At 36.5% G+C, this 24,274-nt stretch overlaps 2 protein-coding genes across 8 annotated transcripts in view; both read right to left on the bottom strand.

Moving 5' to 3' along the window:
- Positions 1-927: 927 nt before the first annotated feature.
- On the bottom strand, positions 928-3,402 carry LOC100747847 (2',5'-phosphodiesterase 12). Its single transcript, XM_003488925.4, has 6 exons — positions 2,409-3,402; positions 2,195-2,334; positions 1,829-2,115; positions 1,603-1,755; positions 1,410-1,530; positions 928-1,335 (listed from the first exon to the last, which is right to left on the bottom strand). Exons 1-6 carry the CDS (start codon positions 3,236-3,238, stop codon positions 1,073-1,075), a joined length of 1,794 nt encoding a protein of 597 aa, XP_003488973.2. The 5' UTR covers positions 3,239-3,402; the 3' UTR covers positions 928-1,072.
- A 7,136-nt stretch (positions 3,403-10,538) lies between these two features.
- Positions 10,539-24,274, bottom strand: part of LOC100747284 (zwei Ig domain protein zig-8-like) — a 35,323-nt gene continuing 21,587 nt past the window's right edge. For all 7 annotated transcript variants that reach the window (XM_003488921.4, XM_003488920.4, XM_033320378.1 and 4 more), the window contains 4 exons: positions 21,223-21,365; positions 13,354-13,509; positions 12,952-13,285; positions 10,539-12,711 (listed from right to left, as the gene is read on the bottom strand). In XM_003488921.4, the coding sequence (XP_003488969.1) occupies positions 12,566-12,711; positions 12,952-13,285; positions 13,354-13,509; positions 21,223-21,365 (779 nt within the window). In that variant the 3' untranslated portion in view covers positions 10,539-12,565. The remainder of the gene's footprint in view (positions 12,712-12,951; positions 13,286-13,353; positions 13,510-21,222; positions 21,366-24,274) is intronic.

Consider the following 24,274-nt stretch of genomic DNA (forward strand, 5'->3'; position numbering starts at 1 on the left):
ATTAACGGAACGAATAGAAAAGTTTTTTTAGGCAGAAGTCTGCAGGCAATGAATTTCTTTAACAGGTATATGTTACTAAAAGCAATAGTATAATAAGCATTATTTCTAATATTTTTGAAAACATAAAAAGATCATAAAATTAAAGATAGAGGTACTAATTTATACAATAGTTTTTCATATATCTATTTAATTATATATAATGACCTTTCGAATCATAGAGTAACTTAATAGTTAGCCGAATTTTTGACATTGTACTATCTAAAGAAATAAATCACAAACTAGTATTCTTCGTTGTGAATGAATAATTAATATTATGTCAAATCACTTTAAGTCAATGAGATGAGATGAAAGGTTCTATTTAGATATAGAATTTTAATATTGTGAAACTTATGGAGCATCAAAAAATTGTTTTTCAAAGCTTATGATAACTGTTATATGTAATTAGATAGACGATAAAAAAAACAAACTTTATTTACCCTGCAGGCCTCTGTTAGTTTAAAAAATCCATTATAATATAATCTATGTAAAAAATTTTGTAAATTATCACCGATCATTCATATATGTAGTGATACTACTGCTATTTCATATTACTAAAATGTGAATGTACACTTTGGTAATCAGAAATTAAAAAATTAATGTGATAGTACCATATGGATGTGAAATCCTCTTCTAGAATACAAATGTAAATGCGCAAACAATATTTCTTTAACTTTATTCGTTTATATATGAAATAATTTAAGTAGATTGTAGTATACATAAGGTTTTCATTTCTTATTTTAGATTAGAATACAAAGATTATTTTTTAACTATTCGCTGTATCGTAATTTCAATTACAAATACTATTTTGAAAAACACTGAAAAGTAATTTTATTGTGTACGTTTTATAAAAATTCTACAAAAAGTTGAAATTATTTAATAAATTAATAATAACTGAAAATTTACATATTTTTATATTTTGAATCACATATAATCAGATTGGATCTCTTGAGAGGAGATAGTAACAAAAATATTAAAAAATGATACACTGTTGAAATAAATTGAAGAATGTCAATCGAGTGCTATGTATATATTTTTATTTTGACCATTTTAAATCAACACACAATGATATATGATCACTTGGTGACACTATAGATGGAAGACCCGTATACGCACTAAGTTCTTCTTTACTCGGCAATGGTATAACTTGTTCAACTGTTAAATAATCCGTTTGATAAAATATATAATCCAAACAACCAGAAAAGGTAGCTGTGTAATTTGTGTATTCTGGAGTACCACATGCACTAGACAAGTTCATGTCATGTTTAATAGACACATTTTGTACATGTTCTTCAGCATCTATGATATAATAGAATATGACTGTTATAAATCAAAGTTTATAGAAATTATTATATAAAAACCATAAAACTAACCAGATTTCCAATCAGCATGATCTTCTGGTATGTAAGTTTGAGTTATTAATTGATAAACGCCACTTTCTGGGACACTGTTGAAGTCACCACAGTATAAAATACTAACGTTGCATTCGGGATTCTGTAAGTTTATAATGCGTCATTAATCACATTAAACATTTCAATTTTCATTCGGTTAAGTTTTTGCAAGTACCTCCTCTTTCACTTTTTTGGCAAATGTGCGTAAATATGATAAACCATAATATGCTTGTAACAAACGTATATGATCGGCTGTTGCACGGAAATACAAATGTGTATTGCCAACAATTAAAATTTCAGGATTTTCTTTTGATCGAAGTGTTATTGTCTATAATGCATTATATATATCATAAATAATTATTAATAAATCATATTTAATAATAGTATAATTATTCTAGTACCTGAATAATCGTATTTCTGTTTAAGAATGTTTGCTTTACACGGCTGTTCTGAATTTGCATCCAAACAGTATTAAATTCATCTAAATCTGTGTTTTGAGAAATAACCTTATAATCACAGGACAATTGATCAAACCTGTCCTTATTATAAAATATTGCGAGACCTTCCCGTAAATCGTTCTTTAAATTATATATACTACCATAGTTTAGTATACTTAAAGACATTTGCAAATCATTTTCATATACTGAATTATCTACTTCTTGAAGACATATTATGTCACTATTGTATCCTGTAGAAATTTAACAACACCATTTATATCTTTTTATTTTCAATTTAAAACATTGATATAATCCAGTTAAAAAAAATACCTATTAATTCTTTAAGAATTAGTAATTTTCTATAATCCATAGATAAGGCATAATATGGGCAGTATGGATATAAAGTTTCCTTAGAGACAGACGTTTCTGAATATACATTTGCTAATATATTGTACGAAGTTACTCTGAAACTAAAATTTCAGTTTAACAATTATGTTAAATGAATGTAACTAAATTGGAAATTATATTTCCACTTAAAACTTACCTTTTACCTGACAATTTATCTTTAGTAAAAGCATGTCTGGTATTAAAAAGACATAAGCCAGGTCCAATTTCTACAATATTATTTGATGCAATTTCTGTTAAAGGTCCAGATTCTACATTATTCTTTGGAATACATGATATTTTCAATCTGCATCCTAAATCAGAAGATCTTGGAATATATAAAAATCCTTCTCCTACATGTATCCACTTATTTTTTTCATTTTTATACCAGTTAAAAATTGATTTTGATTTATCTATATTTGTTCCTTCAAATTTAGAAGGATAAACTGGAAAATCAATTAAAATGCTCGATGGTAGTTCTAGTGTAGTAATGGAAGGTACATTTTGCCTTAATATATATTCCTTATCAAAAATGACTAATTTTATATCCGACGAATTGTTTAAGATTGTTTGACATGTGAGGTCACCATTCAGGTCAGAGTCATTTCTTAAAAATTTTATATTATCTTCAAAGTCACTTTTTAAGCTTTCTATGGTTGTTACACATTTGTTCTGCTTTTTCAGTTTTCGGTAAATTTTTTCCTTTAAGTATACAGTAATATTCCTATTTATTCTTTGAACAAAATTATTTATGGATTCGTCCACATGTCTTTGGAAATTGAATTGTCTATCGACGTTTAACTCGGGATTGATGTAACGAAACGACATCTTAAAGTTCTTGCTTCCCTCTTCGTGAAATAAAATAGCTTCATTCATGTTTAATTGTGTCACTAGACGTGAGCTATTTTTTAAAAATTGTTGCTGAATTGTTGAAGTAGGCAAAAAAGGGGTTAGGTATCTTAAATGCAAAATACGATTTAAAATTGACATTTTACATACATAATTTGTATTTACTTTTTTATATAGAAAATCTATGCTTTTTTGAGAAAAGCTTGTAATATAAATCTTAAAAACGACGAATATATGTTTGAGCAATAAAAGCTACTTGCCAAAATTATTTTCTTGCTGCCTGAAATGGTGTTCGAAACTATTAAAGTGCCATCTGTCGTCATGATATGAATGCAAGCTTATAAAATATATGTTATCAATGGTTGATTACATTAGTTATATATTACATCGGTAATGTTGGGAATGACATTAAAGTGGTAAGGGAAGTCTATAATGTGTAGCATAATTAATATGTAACTTATTATAAATAATTAGCCATGTCACTGCGCCACGCCAGAAAAAATTACTGAAAATTCTCAATGCGAGAATTGTAATTTTTAATAAATAAAAAAGAATAATTAATATGTACATATGTATAATATATAGCTCTTCTTTACCATAATCTGTAGTGCAGAATAAATCTTACATCACGGAGAAAGTATAGGTCCGTTTGTGTTACATACATGCATGCGTACAACCAACGATACAACGGCTATACCACATCTGTGATGCGTACCTTAGCCAAGATATAAAATATACGTGACATGCAATACTTTTTCGTATCCCATGTTTTTGGAGATCACCTATGAATTATGGACATAGAAATACGTTACATGTGGTGCTACCGATTCAATATAGTACCAGCTTGAATTAAAATTAAAGTTTTCTATGAAATTATTAATAAAATATAGAATAAATGTAGATAGAATAAGGAACAGATATTCTATAATCGCAAATGAAGTATAGAATTTTATACTTCTATATACTTCTGCTTCAGAAAATTGCAACGCAATCTATGAATAATTGAAACAAACAAATTACGCCCAATGAAAAGAGCAAAAGGATTAACAAAAATTTGCTTCTGAGGTATTAAAATACCTCTGCTAGTATTAAAATATAGTAGTATCAATATATAATTTAATATATAACATAAAATAATAATTAATATAATAGTATTAATATATATTTAGTACTAGTCTGAGTGGCATCCAAATTACCCGAGAATACTTAAAATTACGTAGAGTTATTGAATATATTAAAAGCTTAGTTTGACACTATAACTGTTTAGTTCTTAAGGGCTATGTGATTTTAATCACTTCTTCTTTCATCTTAGTATCCAAAGCAAAATTTCAATTTCTGATTAAATCCAACTTCAAATTGTTTTACTTTTACAACAATATTTTGATAATTTTCTCTTTTCGTGTAGAATGTGTTTTTTTCCTGTCATCAACTTTTTATGTACTAATTCATTAAACAAGTTTGTTACAGAATTCTTGGATTGTAAGAAATATCGTCAAGATTCATACATGTACGTCAGAAACTTAATTAAATAAAATGAATGGAAGGATGTAAATACGTATTACGAAATATTTATCTACATTTTGAGCCTCGTTTACTGGGATTATTTATATCAAGAATTTTATTATATTTTTTATATTTTGATTTTGTTTCAGAAATCATCATGATGTTGGGATTGAAAGCGGACGTCACTTCCGCATCGTTCGTGTACATGTGGAGGCTGTCGTCGCAGACAAGGTTGACTATTTCCTTCTTCAGTTTTCGATCTTGCATGTCCTTGTCAATCACGGATCAAGTTCGGATGTTGTCATCATAAGCCGCTCTATCATCTTGTCCGTTACTACACGTTCGGTGAGTCTCTGTGCTCTCAGGTTTACTGATTTCTCAGAAGTTCCTTTGAACTTTGCGGTCATTGAATTGTTGTTTAGTGGCGAAGTTTAGAACATAACCATCTCTTAGTAGTTAGGTAGGCCACCGTAGGGTTTTAGTCGGTAAGAGTCCGACACTACCCCGCCGATTCTCTCAGAACAGCGGTGGGGTATCCATGAGGATTTCCCGACGTAAAAAAGAAAAGTATTGTTAGTGTTCATTTATATAAGTGTGCTAGTACTTAATGCATGTATCATTAATCCTCAATTGGTGAAAATCATATTTAACCGCTAACAATTTAACATGTTGACCACTTATTTGTATACCATATTTTACACAATAAAACATCTTTATCACGTAAAATGCAGAATATAGATAGAAATAAAATTCTCCAAAATTAAACAATTTTATTCTAATCTATTCTGATTCACTTCCAATCCAATTATATCAATCGAGGATTAAATGTAGTAAGGTGGATAAATAGAAAATAGATGGGTAGAAATAGCGTCTGATATTGAATTACGCAGCTGTTTTAAGATTTAATTTATTTTTACTTTCAGGATTAGCTTTTCGCATCGGTTTTCTTTAAAACTCTTTTCGTTGTTTGTTCCTCATAACAATTAAGAGATTGGTCGTTTTACAAACGTACACCAGGAGGAGAATTTTGTTTTTATAAATTGGTGTTTTAAATGAATAAATTGTTGTGCGTAAAAGGAGGGTGGGTGGGATCGTGTAAAGGGAGGGTCTCCACTCGCAGCAATCTCCACGCCGGTGAAACTCGGGCAATCAGTATTATTTCATATATGATTACTAATCGCATTACAGTACGTAATACAATTATTAATTATATAAGAAATAATACGAGCTGATTGGCTGGCGATTGTAGTTAGCTTTATTAAATTGTAAGATATCGGTTGGTATCATCGGAGCGACCAAGTTCTTTCCGATGATCAGTTATGAAACTCCACGTTCCATGGATAAGGTAGAATAGGTAAAATCTTGTCAAAACTTGTGTCACTGGTAAGGTTGCGATTTTGTGTTCCTCAGTTTATTAGTTGTCAGTATTTTGCAACGTCTTAGTTTTTATTTATTTTAACTTTTATTGTCTTAATCACCTCTTATTGAAAGTTTGGAACTTCGGTAAAAATAAATTTTCACACTTCGCGATTGTACGAAGTAAGACGGAAAGCCCTTGTTTTTAATTTCTTTTTGTTTCATAATTTTATGAGATCTCTCCTATTATTTTTATTTGATTCGTCTATAGTTTTATAGATTCTCTTCTATTCTATGTGTCATATGTCCATAATACCTAGAAAATAATACATTTTTGTCGCGCGATGTCTGACCGATATTACTGTTCCGAAATAACATCTTTTGGAGCAACTTCATACTTTTGATGTGTGTCATTGTTTTACTCACGGCATATTAAAAACTTAGAATGCGATGGTAAAGTAGGTATTTCCAAATAGTAAGATGAAAATTCAAGAGAAAAATTATCGATCTAATTTTATCAAGTTTTGTCTAGTCTAATTTGCAAATTACAACATTTTATCCGTTATCGATCGGTCGTTGATCGTGACGTTGTCGTTACGTGTGGCTCGTGCCATATGTTTTATATTCACCTTTAACCGTATTGAAATATTATATTATTAGTGCACATTGATCAGTTACAACCGTTATAGTGAATCACTTATTTATGATAGCTAACTTGGATTCGCGTGTTTCATCATATGTAATGATACGAGTGATTATCAGTCGGTTACTGTAGAAATTTACTTTTTCCTGTTTTTAAGATATTTATTTTGCTGGTAATTGATATAGGAAGGTTTTGATATTTGAGACTTCTCAAAGTGGTCAACGATAACATGATTTAGTATGTCGATTCAGTATGTCAGATGTCGATAGAAGTATATTCTCCTCGCTCTAAGTTTCAATTTGTTTTTCTTTGCAATCGTGCGTATCTTTATTTAAGGTTGGCATTACGTTAAAAGCCGGGAAGATAGGTGTTGCGAATTGTCGATAATCCAGAATTCAATCGGTGGTTTACATAGTAGCGATGCCGTTATCATTCGCTTTTGCAGGATTATACGGATCTTACGGATTTGTGGTGACGACTGTGGCAACCGGGTGGTAACGTAACACTGCGACGTATGGATTAGGCGTATGCCCTTGAAGTATATGTATAGAATGGAATGTCCAATCTTGCAAGATGCTACACTATTCACGATATTTTGAATTAACTCCTACGAATATAGGCATCCCGGGCGTTATATTGGAAACCGATATTCACGACCCTTACTCTTCGAGTACCAACGTGTACGTAGCCGTATCTTCTCTCTTGTATCTTTATTCAATGCTAGCGTTGCCAAAGGTCGCTCACCGATTAGTTTATTTTCATCTATCGACCTATCGTACCAATATTTCGCCAACACTTTCAAATACTTCCATTTCAGTAATTAATTCTAGAGTTTCTTATCAAATCTTGAGAAAAACGTTAATTTATCGAAGTCGGTTGCTTTTATCTTAATAGATACGGTTTTAATAGGATTTACTTTTTTTTTACAGCTATTAATTTGACCACTCGGATATTACAAAAGCAGAGGAAATTTTCAACTAAGCATGCTTTTATGGTTATCTAGCATCGTACTTTCTTTTTCTTTTTTGTTATATAATTGGTTTTGGTCACGATTGTCATGGACGATGTAAAAGGGAGGAGAGGAGATCGATGGAAAGCAGAATGGATTAAGCACGGCGGTGGCAGATTTGCTTCATAGCAACACCACATTTCATCTAGTTTTCATTGTAAGTGCACTTGTGCCAAGTGCAAAACCCGAATCTCGTGCGTTCGTTTATTACGGTTTGTTGCTTCGAACTATTTTGTCATCGTGCGGCTTTTCAATTAGCTTGATCGTGTACGTTTCATTATACTATATTCGTATAGTAGTTTCAATTAAAACTCTGCGGTTCAAATAACTGCAGCCAACAAAGTCATAAATACGTCTTTTCGTAGCATCTTGTTGTTTAGATGTATCGCAACCGAATTGATATTACGATGCAATTGAAGTAAAACAAATGTATTTTCACATTTTCTTTCCGTGCTATATCAAAGGTAATTTTTCATCTTCAAAGAAATTGGTGAAATGAAAAGATCCATTCGAGTAACTTGGAAATCTGACAACGAAGAAAATAACTGTACGCGATTCATTCACTTTACTTACGCTTTCAGTATTTTTCATGGTAGAAAATATGCTTCGACGTCACCGTTTTTTCGTTTCCGTTCTTCAAACTTCTATGCTACGTAACCGAACGTACCAGCAGCTAAGCGTTAACTTATCGGGTTTCTTTCTGTACGTATATTTAAAGTTATTCTGGAAACTCTTTCTGTCTTTTCTTCTATAAAGAAAACGAGAAATGAAGTTTGGAAGCCAAATATGCTATTATGAGAAAACCCAGTAGAAAATAGAAGAGGAAAAGGAATCTTCTCTATTGAGAGACCTACATCTATATTGACCTTTTTGTAACTTTTTTTCGCACGAAAACATGTGCAGATCAAAATGAAGATCAGACGCAGTTTCTTGGTTTATTCGAGTGAAAATATTGATTATCATGAAAATACTTGGTAGTTTTCCACTGTATAAAACTTGGAAAGAAAAAATACAGAAAATTTCGTCTGTTTTATTCCAGTTGTGAATTTACACGTTCTAACCGATACCTTTAATTTAGCAATAAGATATACAGGGTGGTTGGTAACTGGTGGTACAAGCGGAAAGGGGGGTGGGGATTCTACGCGAAAAAAGAAGTCGAAAATATAGAATAAAAAATTTTTTTTTTTAAATTTTCCCATCGAGACAACGATCTACAGTGAGATCCGTTATAACGAGACGCGATAAAGTACAGGCGTACCGAGCGAAAATTCAAAGTCGATTTTCTCGAAAACAAAGCCTCGAACGAAAAATTTTTATTCTATATTTTCGACTTCTTTTGTCGCGTAGAATCACCCCCTTTCCGCTTGTACCACCAGTTACAAACCACCCTGTATATGCAAATGTGGGAACTATACTGGAGCTGTGCTTTACAAATCGACTGCTGCCATACCGCATAGATCTATTTCTTTTTTTTTTATTTACAAGTACTTCATAATCAATTCTCGCATTGAGGATTTTGAGTAAGTTTGTCTGGCAATGACATGGCTAATTATTTATAACAAGTTAATACACATATTAACTCATTATAAGTAAGTATAATTTATAAATAAGTGTAATTTATAAATAATAATATTATAAATACGTAAATATTACTTGTTAGAAATATCTACCTGAATCTAGTGTTTAGGTCTAACGGATAGTGTTTTCTTAGCCTGCGGATCTGGTCCGACGTATTAAGTAATTTAATAAATAGGGGGGTTCGATGTATGTTAACTTTTTTGATATATCTATTACTACATTTTGTTATTTCTTCTTTGACTGTGGGTATCTTGAGGTCGCGATGTATTGCTTCGTTGGTAATATCAGGGTGCATCTACTCGGGATCTTAATGTTTTCGATTGAAAGCGTTGAAGTATTTCAATGTTGGAATTACTTGCTGTACCTCATAGTTGGAGTCCAGACAGGTTTTATTATGGTCTTGTAGAGTGTAATTTTGTTCTGCATGCTTAGGTTGGAACGTCGACCAATTAGGCAGTAGAATTTCTTAAGTTTAGCCTTACAGTTGCTTCGATTTGTCTGTGATATGTTGTTCCCATACCACCAGTTACCAACCACCCTGTATATAAGAAGTTCAAGGTAACATAGAACGAGAAATAAAAGGAATATCATTTCCTAGAATTGAAATAAATTTCTTGTCAGTGCAGCGCAATTTAATAAAATCTAACGGAGAGTTCATATACATATTCGTTCGATATATTTTGAACAAGTTTGACATATTCGAAATATATTATTGCTCGGAGTTCATTCATAGTGCAATTTGGTGATGCGTATTCATTCTATATATCTTGCGTAATACTACTAAATTACATAATATGAGTACATATTCTCTGTTGAGTTTTGATTAATATTATACGGAATCAGCTGCGGTTATTGGCGTTCGCTCGGTAAAGTCACAAATCGATTAGATGTTCGAAACGTGACTAACGGATCGTTGGAAATTTCAAATTTTGTACACGTACCAAGCCATAGTACTTACCTTTGCTTCACGATGTTCGACAATTTGGCGATCGACGAAGATAATCGTTGCAGGGATCGTTACAATGAAACTCTAACCACGTTACGTATGAATTTCTATCGGCAGTCTCGAAGGATTAATATTTTCATTGGTGGTAATTTCCCCATTAAACATTTTGCAAGTACTTACTTCGTAATATCCGATTAAGTGTGTTCTCGACGGAAGATACATACATCTTTGCTATACGTTACCCTGGGTGCAACGAGGATTATTACATTCCACGGCTTGGATGCAAAATTCCTGCAGATAGAATCACAGTGATAAGGGGAATTCGTGACGATATTAAAGCGATTTATGTTTGAATTTACCTCCATCGGCAAAGGTGCGTTTCTTTCGTAAAATAATCGTTTCTCGATTGAATCAAAATGTCCAATTTATTTTGTATGTTATAATATCGTGGAGATGAAAATCTGACGTCTTGTTTTATTTTGCGAGTCTACTTTTACAATTCATATGTCTCTGGTAAGTCGACGAAAAAGAGTCTCAAACGTCCATGTTAAAATCATCTATTATCGTTAAACGAATCAAGTATATGAACGTTAATTAATAAGTTTTCGCTCATGGAAACGATATTAACGTGTTCCATAACCCTATGTATAAAGAGCTAATGGAAAACTTGAACGTTCCAACGAGAAGTCATTGATAAATCATTCAGCATACAACAGCGAATAAAAATGTACATGGCATTGCTATCCGATAAAACACACGTAATGCTTCGTTCTCTGTAAAAAGATATGGCAATATTCTTGTATTTTGCGAAAAATGTTCTTGATACACAGGCTCATGTGTGTGCACGATTTAGAGTAGATATTGTAGTTGGCATACACGCGTATGTACATTGATCACATATTAATACATCAAGTGATTATTTCGAATGTTACCAGGAAATAATAACGAGTATTAGACTATGTCTATAGGATAGATTTCTCTTTTTCCTTCGACGAAGCATCCGACGAACGACACTTTTCTAAAGAAGATCGTGTCAGACTATAAAATTGGCAACAATAAGACAAGGAAATCCTCGTTTGATCGTGTATTGAATAACTTTAAATGTTTTTCTGTTTCATTGGAATTTTATACACGCAACGAGATTGAACTATTCACGCGGTTTCGCAGTGTGATCGTGTTTATTCGAAAAAAAGATAAAATCGTTGTGAATTCACGAGCGTAAAGAGCATTAAAAAGAATTTGAGACCATGATGAACATTCGTAGCTGTATGTGATTTGGCTCGTTTAAACGTTGTTAATTCACGAAACTGTTGGTGAAACGTGAAAGCGTGGCTTTGCCCTTAGAATTTATTAAGTTCACTTTTGTACGCGTTCAAGTGGAAAACAGTATAAAGCGACACTGCACGACACTTTTAATGGATTAAATTTATCTGAACTCGCGAATGTCTTTTCAACTGTTTATCAGAGTGTCGCTGCCATACTACATTGACTCTTTCACGAATGAATGTGAACTTTTCCATTCGACGACAATTCGCGAAATAGCTTTCATTTTTATTCGCCATTAATTACGATAGAAAACACACGACATACGGCGAAATGAAAACGAGCGTTAAATGCGATACCTGTATCTGTGGATTCATATTTCACATCGATAAAACGTTTCGCGTGTTTTTTTCTTCATTACTGAAATTTCTGGCGAACTTCGTTTATTTGCAGGCAGCTAAAAAAAAAAAAAAGAAGGATAGCTATTTCTTTCGACTCGATGGTTTATTATTTCATGCGTACGAGTAGAAAAGTCCAGGAGTCCAGGAAAAGAGGTATGGGAAAAGAGAAATGGTAAATGCGTCGAGGTGAAGATCATTCTTTGTACGTTTATGACGATAAAAATATTTAAAGGATGTGATTCAAATGAATATAATACTTGATTTAATATTGCTTGAGTTTATGTCTGGTCGCACATTTCACGAAAATTGTTGCATCTTATATTCAGCGTTGCAGATGCGTTACGCATTTAACATTCAACATTTATTGGAACGGAGATTTAAGAATATCGAATTTCGAAAATTTAACCGTCGACATAGCGGTCTCGATTATTGTACTATAGTTAAACCGTAGATTAACCGATGCAAGTGGAAATCTTGCCAAGTGACGGCGCACTTGCTCGTATTGTTTCAAAATTTTACGATGAATTTGCTGCATCGCGTTATTGTTATTTTAAGTTAACATTTTAGGATGTTAGAGAGCGTCAGATGAAATTAGCAAGTTTCGTTGCACGTGCTCAGCAAATTACCGACGACGTTAAATGTATGTAAGTCAAGCACGAGTAACGTTGTAAAGTGTAAAGTAAGAAGAGATATACGAAAATGGCATCGAAATTATTTGGAATTCCGCAGCAGGCATCAATTCGGTGACAAAGTTGATACGGTAGGCTAGTCACGTGACACAGGTTTGCCGCGGATGAAGTCGATTCGAGGTGCGTATACCGAGGAAAGTCAGAAAAATCAACATGACATTGATGGACGCTTTCGATGTAGCGTTTCGCCGATCACCGCCATGCATAGCTGCTGGTTTTTCCTCTTCTATAAACAGAAATGGAAGAATGAGAAAATAACACTTGTTCGACTAGAATAAACAGTAAGCAAATAAGTTGTGACGAAAATTAAACGTAGTAAAATTAAACGAGCCGAAGGAGAAGTACTTTTGAAACGAAAGATTTTGCAAACGACTTATATGCGCGTATGTATAGGTACATAAGTCCTGTATTCGCGAAAGGAAAAGAAACGAAATATAGAGAAATGAAAAAAATATAGATAACCAACCTTCGATTACGTGTATCATGATATATGCTGGCCTGGCATTGCTAGGCCAACAAGTGTAATTAGCACCATGAGAAAGTTTCACTTTGTCAACCACGAGAATCGAACCATTTTTCGTAGCCTCCACTTTAACCCCTGGTTCATCGTCGTAGTTGATCATGCGACCTTCGCGATACCAAAAGATGAAACTCGGTGCCTCCGTCGATGCTATCAGCTGACATTCCAGTCGAAGACTAGATCCTTGTTTGACGTGAAGGTCTGGTCCTCCGGGAATCATGGAGTACGCCTCCGTGATGCTTAGACGAATGAATCGTTGTTGGACCGGCTCCGTTTGAATCTGTCTCGATAAAACACGCTTCGAATTGTTTCGATTCGTTTAAATATCGTTATATATTAAATTACCACCTGACACTCGTAAAGTCCAGCATCTTCGCGTTGGACGTTTTTAATCAGCAGAGTCCAGTCTGGGCTGTTTGAAATAACCATGAATCGCGTGTCGATGACATGAGTGTCTGTACCCAGCGTCAATAATTGCCTGTCTTTTCTCCTGATCCAAGTTACCTGAAATGAGAAATTTTCCAGTCACCTGAATTTCGAATATGCAAATCGAATATGCAAATCGATTATGCGCAAGTTGCGAATTCGCAAGTGCAATTTTATAACTTGCATAAATAAATAAATTTTACAGCACATTGTATAACTTGCATATTTGTTAAAAATATTCGGAAGTTGGAGATAAACAATCGTGCTGCGTTTAACTCTTTTACGATTCCAAACGGTTAAAAAAAGTTTTGTATCTTTAATGGGGTTTTCGATCTTTTGCATTTTCCAGCTAACAAATAACAGTACTCGTTTCAGGGGACTGCTCCTTTTGTGATATTAATGGCACATCAAAAATGAAGAAAAGTAGCTTTAATAAGAAATCCTTTCCTCTTCTCAGTGAGTACGAAACATCGTCATCCAGCTTATCCATCCGTAATGCTATTTTCGTCTGGTGACAGCCGTTATTCTTGCGTTGATAGCAAAGACGATTTAGAAAATGCACGAACGTCGTTCTTCCACACAAACGGCAACTGTGCTAAGAATATTACGGAAATATACAATGGCCTTTAGGATATAGCGATGTCTTAAATTACAGTATCAAACAGAATCACCGATCGATGCACCTCAACAGTTACAGTTGCAGTACGCTGTAACATTCTATCTTTTTCAGCGGAGACTGAATCACGGTTAACAATAGGATATACGCCACTGACCATGGTTTCGAATTCTTATTTTATCGTGTTTTTGTCAAGTCATTTGCTAAGACGCCACGAACGTATAAATTCGACCCCTTTTACGATTTCGTTATACCGTGGAGAATTTTTTAATAGGTCGCGGAATACGTGAAATAAAAAAGGAAGATATCGCAGAGAGAGCATTGCACGTCGGGTATGAAATTTCGTTGACAATAATCTAGTGGATGGTAGACGAATGTAAGAAAATAGCGTAATATTTCATTCCAACGATACAATTTGCGGTACACCAAGTCGCGCATTTTCAATCTCACATTCATTTATATTCCACTCGATGTGTTCGACAGGCGCTATCGTGCTAAGGTGTCATCTCTTATTGGAGTAATTCAACGATCGAAGCAAGCCCAATCGATGACCTTACGGATTATTGTAATTACGATGAGTTGATTCGAACGATAGAGTCGTATAGTTTCGCCGATAGAGTTGCGGATTCTGTTAGTCGGACAAATTCCCATTGAATTTTAGCAAAATTGGTTTCTGACAATTCTCGAAGTTACTGAAGCTCGTAATTGACTGCGTAGTCAACGTAAACCGACACCGAAGAGGCTGGCCAGTTTTGTGCCTTAATTGTCCTACGTCGAGTATGCTCGACGTTCACAGCAACTAGATTTCACGATTTTCTAATGCGAATCTGTGAGGATCGACAAGAACACTCGAGCATAAATGAGTCGAATAACGAACTTCTGCGATGTATTACGAATCAACGTCTGGTCTTTACGTTCCTCGTTAGTCCCATGATTCTACAGTTTGCTCCTTAAAAATTGTCATAGAAATTTCTGGAAAAAATTCATTGTTCGATTACATTTGTACTCGTCTTTATAATAATTGTAATCGGTTCTCGATCAGTCGATAAAGATAGACTGTATGACAATAAAATATGAAACGCAGTTTTAATCAAATCTTCGTTTTACGCTGGCGATAAAAAAAAGAAAAAAAGAAAGGAAACGATCATTTTTCCGGTCAGCCAAGTTCCATTAATCAGGCTTTTCTCCACACGTGTGGACGCAGTAGTATGATAACATCTCCGGGCCGGGCAGCGTCGTTTAATTAATGTCCCCCTCGGAAGAACGTCTCGTGATCGCGATAAATTTATTGAATTTCGGCTGTCGTCTCGGTTTACTTGCTTTAACAAAATCCTCGATTCATCTTACGTTGCCACGATTTTAAAAAAGAGAAGATCCTACAACACAATGAAATAGTCGTATGAGATGAATCGAAAGAGGCGAAAGCTCCGTTTATGTAGGATAGCGTGCGGATCGTTTTGTAATTGTATCGTCCGTTCCGAACGACGCTATTCTATTTCATCTTATGAGACACATATAGCAGCTTTCGAGTTTCGAGAAAGTTTATTGCTACTAAAATGAATACTCACCTGCTTGCCGAGGGTTCCAGTTGTAGCTGCTTTTAGTTACAAAGGAAACGTAGCAGTCGCAAAGCCTTAGGATATATTTGTACACCAAACATAAACTGAACGCTGCCCGTTTCTCATGAACATTATTAACCAGCGTGTCTAGGCTATAGCAATTAACTAATACGAAGTATCATATTAACCGGGTTGTAAAGCGGCGAGCACGCGTAAGTATTACGTAAATCGTAAAAGTCGAGAAGTCTCGTAAACCTGTACGATCATAGAATTTAACGTCGATTTAAGGAATTCTAAGAGTTGTTGGGAACGAGATGCTTAAAACGTGAGCGAAGATTTGTGGTCAAAGATGTTGAAACTTGCAAGTGCATTTCAGTTTTTCAAAAACCACGAATTAACTTTACTACGGGTCATCATGATAGCGTCTACTTGTGATAAATTCTTCCTATTCGTCGAACGAATCAGTAGCTCTGATTATGCACAGTATAATTTGTACGCAATTAATACGGGACATGCATCTATTACTTATGCGTTTATCGCAGGCAATTGCAATTTGTCAACATGTTGACAACATCCATAATTTGCCTACTGCAACTGGCGAAGACCGAATGGAACGTTTAACTAAAATCAAAAGATTTGTTATTTCAGAAATTATTAAAAATATTGAGATTCCTCTTACGAATTACACGTGGAGCGCATAGCACGGACAATTTAGGTGTGAGGCATTTTTACGTGATTTCTTATTCATTGTATGTAGTTTAATCTCGCACCGAGTAGATTTACTGGAATTTACCTGCCTGTTTATATGGAATAAAATGTAGGATATTCGTATCATGCCGCATAAGGGACGCTAGCCGATCTTCATGCCCGGTCTTCGTGCATGCAAAGTAACACGTCCGAGCAGAAAAACACAAGCTTGGAAATACGTAGTTGGAAGCGTGGAAGAAAAAAAGAAGGGTATCAAGAGATGAAGTAGCTTGACGCCTGTGCGTTATGAATAAAAGATTGAAGAAAGGATCGGGCTTCTGCTGGGTAGCAGCTTACTCGTTGACGTATCGATTGCCGCTTTTCCAGTTTATGATTTCTCGCAATATTCCGTCGTGACGATCGTCCGTGACTCATGTTCTTTGATACGTCAATTTTAGTGATTATTTGGACAGACGTTGCTTTTCATGAGATACGAGATAAGAAAAGAAATCACTGAGGAAAACAAGTCGTTTTTCGCTTAATACCTACACGATGTTAAAATCGACACATACGAATGCATTGCTTATTGTTAAACAATCCACAAAAATAGACTTTCGCCTAATTGCATTGTGTACATTCGATACAGCATTTTCTATCTATATATTCTCCCGTGTTTCTATTCGTTTTGTCGGTTCGCCTTTTCTTCGTAAACGAATATTTATATCTCAATGGAACAAATTAATTATACATTTATTTCTTTGTATTTATGGCGCATAACGTACCTAGGTGTACGTAATTTTTCTCAATGAGCTTTCTTCGATGAAACAAGAGGAAACAACGGCATAAAGAAAACAAGAAACCGAGACAATGAAAGGTTCATTTTGTCTGGCACAATGTCGATAGAATACACGTAAAAACGAAAGTTGTACAAACAAAATTTTTGTCGCCGATACTCGAAAGGAACGCTCGTCGTTCTTTCATTACCTTTGTTCATTAAAAGTCTTTGCAACGCTTGATACTTCGAAGGCGAGTGCAATTTTTCGCTCTTTCTCCAGACAGTTGCGTTTTTAATGGACTTTTAACCTACGAACTTTTTCCTTGACAGCTTGGTCCTTACGAAGCGGCATCTGTTTTCTTCTTTCCTCGAAAAACTCGTACAAAAGTTTGCCGGTTTATGAGAAAATCGGTAGCCGTACTATTCCGTGCGCCACCATATTGCCGCCATCTGGTACGGTCTCGAATCGGTTGGAGAAAGTAGAAGCTATCGTTCTTGTCTTCTTCTCTCGTTTTTCCTTTTTCCCCGATACACGTAATCAGGATTTTCACGATACGCGATATTCTCATCGAACTTAAATGCTTTACAATTCTATCGGGATGCTTCGATGACAACGATATTGCCGACATTTTTCGAAAAATTCGATTGTATCTTTTCATTGTTTGTTCTTTCTTCTTCTTTAACGCGAAATCCTCTTAAGTCGACTCGATAACACGCAGGTTAAATACGCGGTGTGTGTCGATCCATCGTATTTGGAAACGTGGATAACGAGCTGTTGTTCAGGAAATAATTATGCACATTAGGCTGATATTCGAATCATCCGTTAATTTGCGTATCAAACCATGTACACATGTATCGAGCACGGGATAACAAGACAAACGGGATATATTCGTCGCTTTCCATCAACGCGCCGACGTTATTTCCGTGATCGAATCATACAAGAGCCGTGTGTTGGTCGATCTCGTTTCCGTTAATTTGCATTTTAACGTTGATTAGTGTTACGAAAAATATTACGACAAGTCTGTTTTTTGAAGTGAAAAGAGAAAATGGTAAAAACGGTTTGTTTTTTTACAATTCGAGATCGTTGTTAGAGTTCATATCCGTCACAAGTAAGCTTCAATCGCGATACGCGCGTAGACGACGCGATAAAAATTTCGAAATGACCCACCCATCGCGTCAACCTAAAATTATCGTCCATTAAAGATAATTACGAAGCACGTTGAACGAACGATCGTTCGTCGCACAGTCGAGCGGAATTCATAAATTTCTTGGTAATTATTCAAATCCATGCCCGTTAATATTTCCTCCTCTCCCCTAAATTGATCGTCTATCGCTCGCAAGTCGATTGAAAATTATACTTGCCCAGGTGATTTTTCGTTAGCGAAATCGCAGAAGAAATCTACCAATTGCTCCCTCGATCGATTAGCGTGCGGAGGAGAAAAAAAATTTAAGGAATATGCGGTGGCCACTACTACTAAGACGAACTTCCTACAGCATTCCAGAGACAATTCGATATTCGAACCGGAAAATTGGAGAACTTGCTGACTCCCGGTGGGATTTCCTTCTCGATTTCGAACGCACGTGTACTGATTTCCTAAATATTCATATTGCTCCCAGCTATCGTGGAATTTATACTTGGCGCAGTAGTTGAATATACTAATGTTTCTTATCGCGCACTGCGTAAGTAGTCGAGTCGATACCACAAACAACAGTGTTCTTTTTATGTGACTGTATCGATACCCGAACCAAAGTATTTGACATCGCATCATCGATTAGTCGACGAATAAAATAATTTTTAATTTAAACCAACCTACTAATTGCTATTATTTTGCAAGCGATTTTCATTATTGTCTTTCCGAATCAAAAGGGATCCAACGATTTTATCTTTATCGCAAATTTCGAATACCATCGTACAGTAGGCTAAAAGTTAAATCTATTTATTACTTAGTATTTCGTAACATCTTGTTTTTGAATCGTAATTACAGTAGCACTCACCGCATTGCGCGCGACACGCCCGATCGCGTTTCTTTAGCTGTTTGTGTCGCATCGGTATTCGCATTCGACGACATTCCTTGGCGATTGGAATTGAAATTCTAGTCGAGTGCGAATCGATCTTTGGCCAACGTTAGGTGTCCTTTTGTAGGCGAACACGCGCTATACATTTCCAGTTACAACAGCTTGGATTCGTGCAGACCGGATTCGAACACGACAGGGTACTTTTTAAGAAATGTCCAAAACAATATTTCTTTCTCGCGATGCCAAAGGTAATACCGTTTCTTTGACGTCTGTGTCTTTGCTCTCGTACCTTTATAAGAACTTATGTCAAAAGCGGATTTAGTACGTTTCCTTTCTATCTATTCACTTATCTATCTATTATCTTTTAGATCATTCTCGTCGCTTGTCCCATTCCCGTTCGAGCGTGTCTCGGCTATCCACGAGGAATCGAGAGTTGTATCGAAAAAGGAGAACAAATACTTGCTAGGAATGAGTATCGATTTCCTAGCTCGGTATTCAGGATAATATATCGTTGGTGAGTTTAGGAATTCTCTTCCGTTACTCGTACAACAGAGAATCAATCCTGTCCGTCTTTCCTAAATAGTAATGGTCCACGCGCGACACGGTCGAAGCTTAGTCGTGACATCCGGTAGCTTAAAAGGACAAAGGAAATGCGATTTTCTGGTACATTTTCTCTCGGAAATGAAATAGTCCAACACTGATAATCATAGTGTGTTTTCAAGCGCGAAGGAAAACATTATGAAAACATTGAACATTTTCAACTTGTTATCGACTTATTTATAGATATTTCTCTATTTTTTTTTTTTTTTTTCGAACACATGTATTGTACATAGGTTCGGAAATGTAAAAACGCGGAAATAGACGAATGGCTATTGTTTGGTACGTAATTTGAAAGGAAGGAGGAAAGTTACACGTTGCTATTCAAAGTGCTGCCTCTGTTGAAAGCTAGTTTCTCAAAGAGCTGATGAAGCATTTCTTTATAGCGAGAAGAAAATTACTTCACAGTAGAGCGATGCCGTGCATCTATACCGTGAATAATGCAACATGAATTTTAATCACGCTCTCGTTGTAGGTACTCGCGGGAAATACAAATTTTCGTGGTTAACTAGTCCGCGTGTGAGTGCGTACGAATCAAGGGAGCGTAGCTGGGCATAGGTAGGAAACTGTAGTTCTTGGCGCGTCGATCCTTGCAACATTAAAACCGGCAGAATTACAAGGTGGAAGGGGACAGGTTTCTATCCTGTTGGACGTTCTCTTTTCCATCCGGCTGTTTGCCGGTCTTTCGGCGTTGCTCGGTCGCGCAACGAGCAGCCAGCTCTGCCCGTTGCGTCAAACGAGCAGGTTTTGTCCTCCTCTTCGAGAGACGTTTCCCGTTTCCCGTTTTCCGCTCTTTACTATAGCGAGCGAGTGAGTGAGTGACCTCAGCCCGAGGCTTGCATACGGCAGCACGCTGCTCCGATCATTTATTAACGAGCATACCTCGTGAGAAAGACGGTGTAACGAGAGGAGTACGCGTGCATTGGGTTTACGGTGCTGAAATGCACCGAATTTAAAATAGCGTGCTCGTCGCTTTACACAGTGTTTCGATAAATAATTGATGTTCACCGGTGAAACTCGGTGGCGGAGTTTACGCGCGACTTCGAATTCTATACGAGTGAAATGTTTAGGGCGCGAACAAACGGCGTTTGAAAGTTTCCCTGGGAAAGTCTTTTGGCCACACCACAGCGAACATTATTCGTGCTTTCGTGAAGCTAGCTAATACCTTTTGTAGTAGTAGGTTCGTTGCAAGAGGTATTCGAAGGTGTTCAAAACGAAAGGAGACGCGTACGATATTTTGGTAAGCGGGTACCGCGAGGCGTCGCACGTTTCCACGAAACGCGCAATGTCTCGTGTAGCGTGCGTGTAATCCGCAGCATCGTTGTTTATCGATGTGCCCGCTTTACACAATGGCATGCATGCTTATGTACGTTGCGCATACTTCCTTGGTGTTCATCGACCTATGTATAATACCTGCATACAGGCCGGCTTGCAGCTTGTGCATACACGGCCAATTCCACTTGTACCTACACGAGCCACCTTCCTTGTATACATCATCCAGAACGCATATATTTGCTTGTATACATATGTGGTGTACTCACTATTCCGGGACTAGTGAATCTACAGGGAAGCAAAGCGTTTCCGCCGGTCTGCGCCAGGACATCCTTGACAGATACAGGTACCGAAGAAGGGATGTTATTCCTTTCTTCCTCGTTGGTTGGCTTCTCACTCCGTATAGCACCATCTAGAAATATCGAAAATCACTCTATACCGTATATCTCGGTTATTTCGATCCGGGTTGCCTGGAAAACAGGCAGAGGAAATTAACATAGCGATATCGTATACGTGCAGAGGTATATCTACGTATATGTATAGTTGTGGAAGTTTTCTCTTTTGCGTATTCCGAGACGAGCTACAAGCTAAATAACTACTTTGTCGAAGCTACTTTACCTTTTCAACGGACACTGGTGTGATACGTTTTGTCGATATGGAAAGACGCGCAAATACAAAGAAGCCGCGTTTCCCTCGCTCTCTCGTCCAGCGGCACACTCAACAACGCTTAACGAACGTTCATCGAGAAAATGAATTTCAAAGGAACGACATTTTGTAACGTCATATTGAGAAAGTTTTGCGTAGATCGAAGCGAGAACTTTCTATATTTCTCTTTTTCTTCCACTCTACGCGAAACTCTGGTCGTTAAACTTTTATCTTCCCTTTATTTTTTCACGTTTTTACAGTTTTGTTCAAATCATAATGTCTCGATTCGCACTAGCTTCTTTTCTTTCTCGCTGGTTTAAGACTAACGATGCTGTTGCAGCGTATTATAGCTGCGAAAGTTACACGTTGAGCGCACGACCTCCTTCGCAGCTCGACGGTATTTTTCACGAGTTGAAAGTCTGCTTATCGAATAATGTACATATAACGACTTGGAGCCTAGCCGAAAACTCAAGACGTTTCATTGCTTGAAAATATCGTCCAGCGTTCACGAGGACCGCGGAAGCCGTTGCGCCGGATGTTGATCGAACGAGCCATAAAGCTGTGCCAAACTAGAGATCTTCTACGAGAAACTTCTCTCTATCGTTTATCCTTTATCGTTCAATTGCTCCTTTGCCGTGCGGATCGACGCTTAGAGAAGGTATGCGACGGTTTGTGAACGAGTACACAAGATTTCTTCGCTAACATATACGAAGACTTGACGCTCGAGTTAGGTCGAACACCGAGGTGAAAGCTGTAATTGACGTGAGATGGTATCAAAAGTTGTCGCTTCGAATTTCCCGATCAAACGCAATTCGAAACGTTGACTCGAGCGTTAGTTGCAACTGGGTCGATGGTAATTACCGAAGTTATTCACTCAGGTATGCAGACGGAAACGAAGCGGTGCAGTAGCCACAGAATTTAAGATTCACTCTACGTACACCAGTGTAAGGGTAGATCTCGGTCGTCCCTCCCACTGGCCATCTGCCTACGATCCCGCTGCCATCCTGGTTGACGAGCTTCTTAAATTGCATTACCTATTAGAGCGAGTGCCTTAAAATTGTACGCTCCTCTCGGTCTCGGCCGTGCCTGCTAATTTGCAGCGGCAAAGAGGGAAGCTGGTAACTCGGGGTTAGCTCGGCTTATCTGCTCAGCTGCAACGTTCGCAAAGGGGCTGCAAACCACTCTTCTCCTCTGTCTCTTGATTAAAGCGACGATTTTTTGACTCCGAGAAGATGGAATTACGATATAGTCTTTCTTGCATGAAAGAAGGAATCTGAAATGGCGAACGTCCGACAGTTTGTCTCCATATTTCGTGAATCGCAACCAAATCAAACGTAGAACGTGGGACTCCGAAATTTCGTTATATCATCGGACGATTGGAAGAACGATGTAAAATTCTATATCGAACAAAATTCGAGCTACGTTTGTTTCTGCAGCACGCAGCGCAGAATCAAGGAAACTACCGTTTAAATCATTCCATGCGGCGTAGCATGGTCGGTCGAACGAGGTAATTTCTTTACGCTATCCCGCAAAATACGGCTTGCTTTACAGTTATTGCAAAGAGAATAAACACGCAGACGAATAATATGGATTCAAGATGACCGTCTTAGATCTCATTCTTTTGCACAGTCTCAAATCTTCGTAAAATTATGATCGCAACTACTCGATCGATGTGTTCCGTCTCATTGAATTTTACGATTCTTTGCATCTTCGTAATAAAATATTATGTAGCGTAACATCACGTAGCGACGTATCATGCGCAATAACGTTGATAATAGGTGGAATAGCTTAAAGTGACGGGACTGGCGCGATGGCGAGTCTTGCATTCGTGAAGGTACGGCTCTTTCTGACGGTTGCATTGCGCAAGGCAGTTTGCTAACGTGTGATATACATATGTATGTACCTTGTGGATCAAGAAGCCACAACGCCTGCAGACACGTCTCGTCAACGTCATCGTTGACGATTGTAGTGAAACTTGTCAACCAGTTAACACAATTCCTGACGACATTAACGGTGGTATTTAGTTGGAAGGAATGGAAGTGTTCGATCAATTATATATTTCTGCAAGGTGTTTTTACCTATCGTTGAAACCGTTTAGTTTTCTTTATTTTCGTCGATCGCGTTAATATACGAATCAATAAAAATCGAGACGAGCAATCGTTTTTCTCGTAGCGTAGCGTAAAAAAAAGTTTGGGATAAAGATCTACATGAACTTCGTGAAAGACACGAAGCTTACGAGACCGGTCAACGACACCAACAACCGGTGATCAAATATGGACGCGGGTAAACATACTACGTTGCAAACGACTATTTTTCTTCACCACATCCCGGTATCGAACGTTTGTTGGTCGACCCCTTTGACTCGCTTCAAATAGCGCGAATTTGCGTTTCATTTCATCTGTTCGATCATTTATCGATTTCCACGTTCGTCAAATTTACGGCAGCTTTCAGGAGAGGATCAAACGTTTCTAAATAAATTTTTGAAGCAACGAAACGTTCCATCCTTTCTATTATTTTTTTTTTTATAGTCGCTGATATAAGAATCGGTTGGAAGCCGACTAAAAACTCGAGCCTTAGGAAAATAACGAAAAATTGTGTCATTTCTGCAACGTAGAGGAAAAATCTCTAGCTTTGGTACTAGAAAGTAGCCAATAACGATGCAAACAAGTTTTTGTG

The sequence above is a fragment of the Bombus impatiens genome, unplaced genomic scaffold (genome assembly GCF_000188095.3).
Source record: "Bombus impatiens unplaced genomic scaffold, BIMP_2.2 scf_0298, whole genome shotgun sequence".
NCBI lineage: Eukaryota > Metazoa > Arthropoda > Insecta > Hymenoptera > Apidae > Bombus > Bombus impatiens.

What these genes read in the sequence shown, in the direction of transcription:
- LOC100747847 (XM_003488925.4), bottom strand. Translation starts at nt 3,238, where the DNA reads ATGTCAATTTTAAATCGTATTTTGCATTTAAGATACCTAACCCCTTTT. An exon ending in CCAAAAAAGTGAAAGAGGAG is followed by an intron (nt 1,531 to 1,602) that starts GTACTTGCAAAA and finishes ATAAACTTACAG; the next exon opens with AATCCCGAATGCAACGTTAG. An exon ending in TCATGCTGATTGGAAATCTG is followed by an intron (nt 1,336 to 1,409) that starts GTTAGTTTTATG and finishes ATTATATCATAG; the next exon opens with ATGCTGAAGAACATGTACAA.